The sequence below is a fragment of the Somniosus microcephalus genome, chromosome 11 (genome assembly GCF_052327205.1).
Source record: "Somniosus microcephalus isolate GS21.2 chromosome 11, FLI_Smic_1.0, whole genome shotgun sequence".
Taxonomy (NCBI): domain Eukaryota; kingdom Metazoa; phylum Chordata; class Chondrichthyes; order Squaliformes; family Somniosidae; genus Somniosus; species Somniosus microcephalus.
The window spans coordinates 1,779,123-1,780,535 of NC_140997.1; the positions used below are offsets into that span (position 1 = coordinate 1,779,123).

At 51.5% G+C, this 1,413-nt stretch overlaps 1 protein-coding gene across 2 annotated transcripts in view; it reads right to left on the minus strand.

Moving 5' to 3' along the window:
• Positions 1–259: 259 nt before the first annotated feature.
• Positions 260–1,413, minus strand: part of top3a (DNA topoisomerase III alpha) — a 37,008-nt gene continuing 35,854 nt past the window's right edge. For both annotated transcript variants that reach the window (XM_086000027.1, XM_086000028.1), the window contains exon 19: positions 260–882. In XM_086000027.1, the coding sequence (XP_085856153.1) occupies positions 758–882 (125 nt within the window). In that variant the 3' untranslated portion in view covers positions 260–757. The remainder of the gene's footprint in view (positions 883–1,413) is intronic.

Below are 1,413 nucleotides of genomic sequence, written 5' to 3' on the forward strand. Positions count from 1 at the left end.
TTCTACATATCTGACCATTTATCCTCTCAATGTGAGGAGCTGAAATCAAAACAACCTTTATTCAGACAATGGTACCTCTGACTAAAATATGTTGCTGCCCTTTAATCCCCCCGCTGCACCCCCCACCCTCCAACTCCCTTTTAATTCCCCCGCTGCCCCCCCACCCTCCGCCGCCTCCAACCCCCCTTTAATCCCCCCGCTACCCCCCACCCTCCGCCGCCTCCAACTCCCCTTTAATCCCCCCGCTGCCCCCCCCCACCCTCCGCCGCCTCCAACTCCTCACGTTCTAAAATGCACCATCCCCAGAACAGTTTGATTTGTCATAAGCAGCACCACCATTTTCAGGAATAAAATCCAGAGATGGGGATTCGGATCGGCAGCTTCTGGCCACTGGGTTTAGTAACGGGGCCCACAATGTTTCCAGACTCTCTCTAACTGTGCAGCCAGCACGATGCGGCACCACACCGCCCCCGCGACTCGACACTACCAGAGTGGCAGTGCTCCAGCAATTCATCATACGCAAAGTGACCAGGTGCTGTATAACTACAAGTCTGTGTGAGTGAAACCAGGAGCGAGGAGGGAGCAGCGAGACTCTCTGTGTCTCTACGCAAAGGATGGCCGCATGTTAAGAGCTGTTTGTACAAGTTTCAGCTGGTTTTGACGGGAAACATCAGAGAATGGTGAAGAAGTTTGCAGCTTTCTCTGCAGGTAGAGTGTTCCCCTTTTTATTGCCCAACGTCAGTGCTGGTGGAAAGAGTCACCGGTTTTGGGGGCACTTTGTCCTGGTGTGTCCTGGCTGGTGGCACAGCCCACAGGATCGCGGCTTCTTTGCTGTCGGACCATTCCTGGAGGAGTTTCCATTCTGCCGTTTATTGGTTGGTACTGAGACAAAGAAAAAAACAATGTGAGATTGGAAGCTTTGAACAGCCCGAGTGTTCCCACCGGTGAATGATTTAAAATCACTGCGGGGTGAAGTGGTCCTTCACTTCACTCACTGCAAGCTAAACAATGACTTCTACATAGATCATTGGTGGCTCCATTCATGGCTGTTAGCTCACCTCAGCCAGACCAGCAGCCCCGGGCATTGCCGTGGCCCCAGGCTCGGCACAATAAGCAACAGGAGCAAATCCGAAGTGGTTTACGAGTGCTTTTAATAGGTACTTCCTCCCGTCTATAAATCTTTTATGACTTCCATAAACTGAAAACCACACTCCAAATAACTCACTACCTCTCTTCATGTATACACGCTAACCACATGCATCAATCACACGCTGCCCCATGGCTACTCAGATGAAGACACAGCGTCACAGACCATGGGATCCCAGACAGCAGTTGGACAGTTACACTTTGCCAGTGAGTCTGTGCTGGGCCGGGTAATCAGTGAGGAAATTAGGACATTGTGGTTCAGTCCCT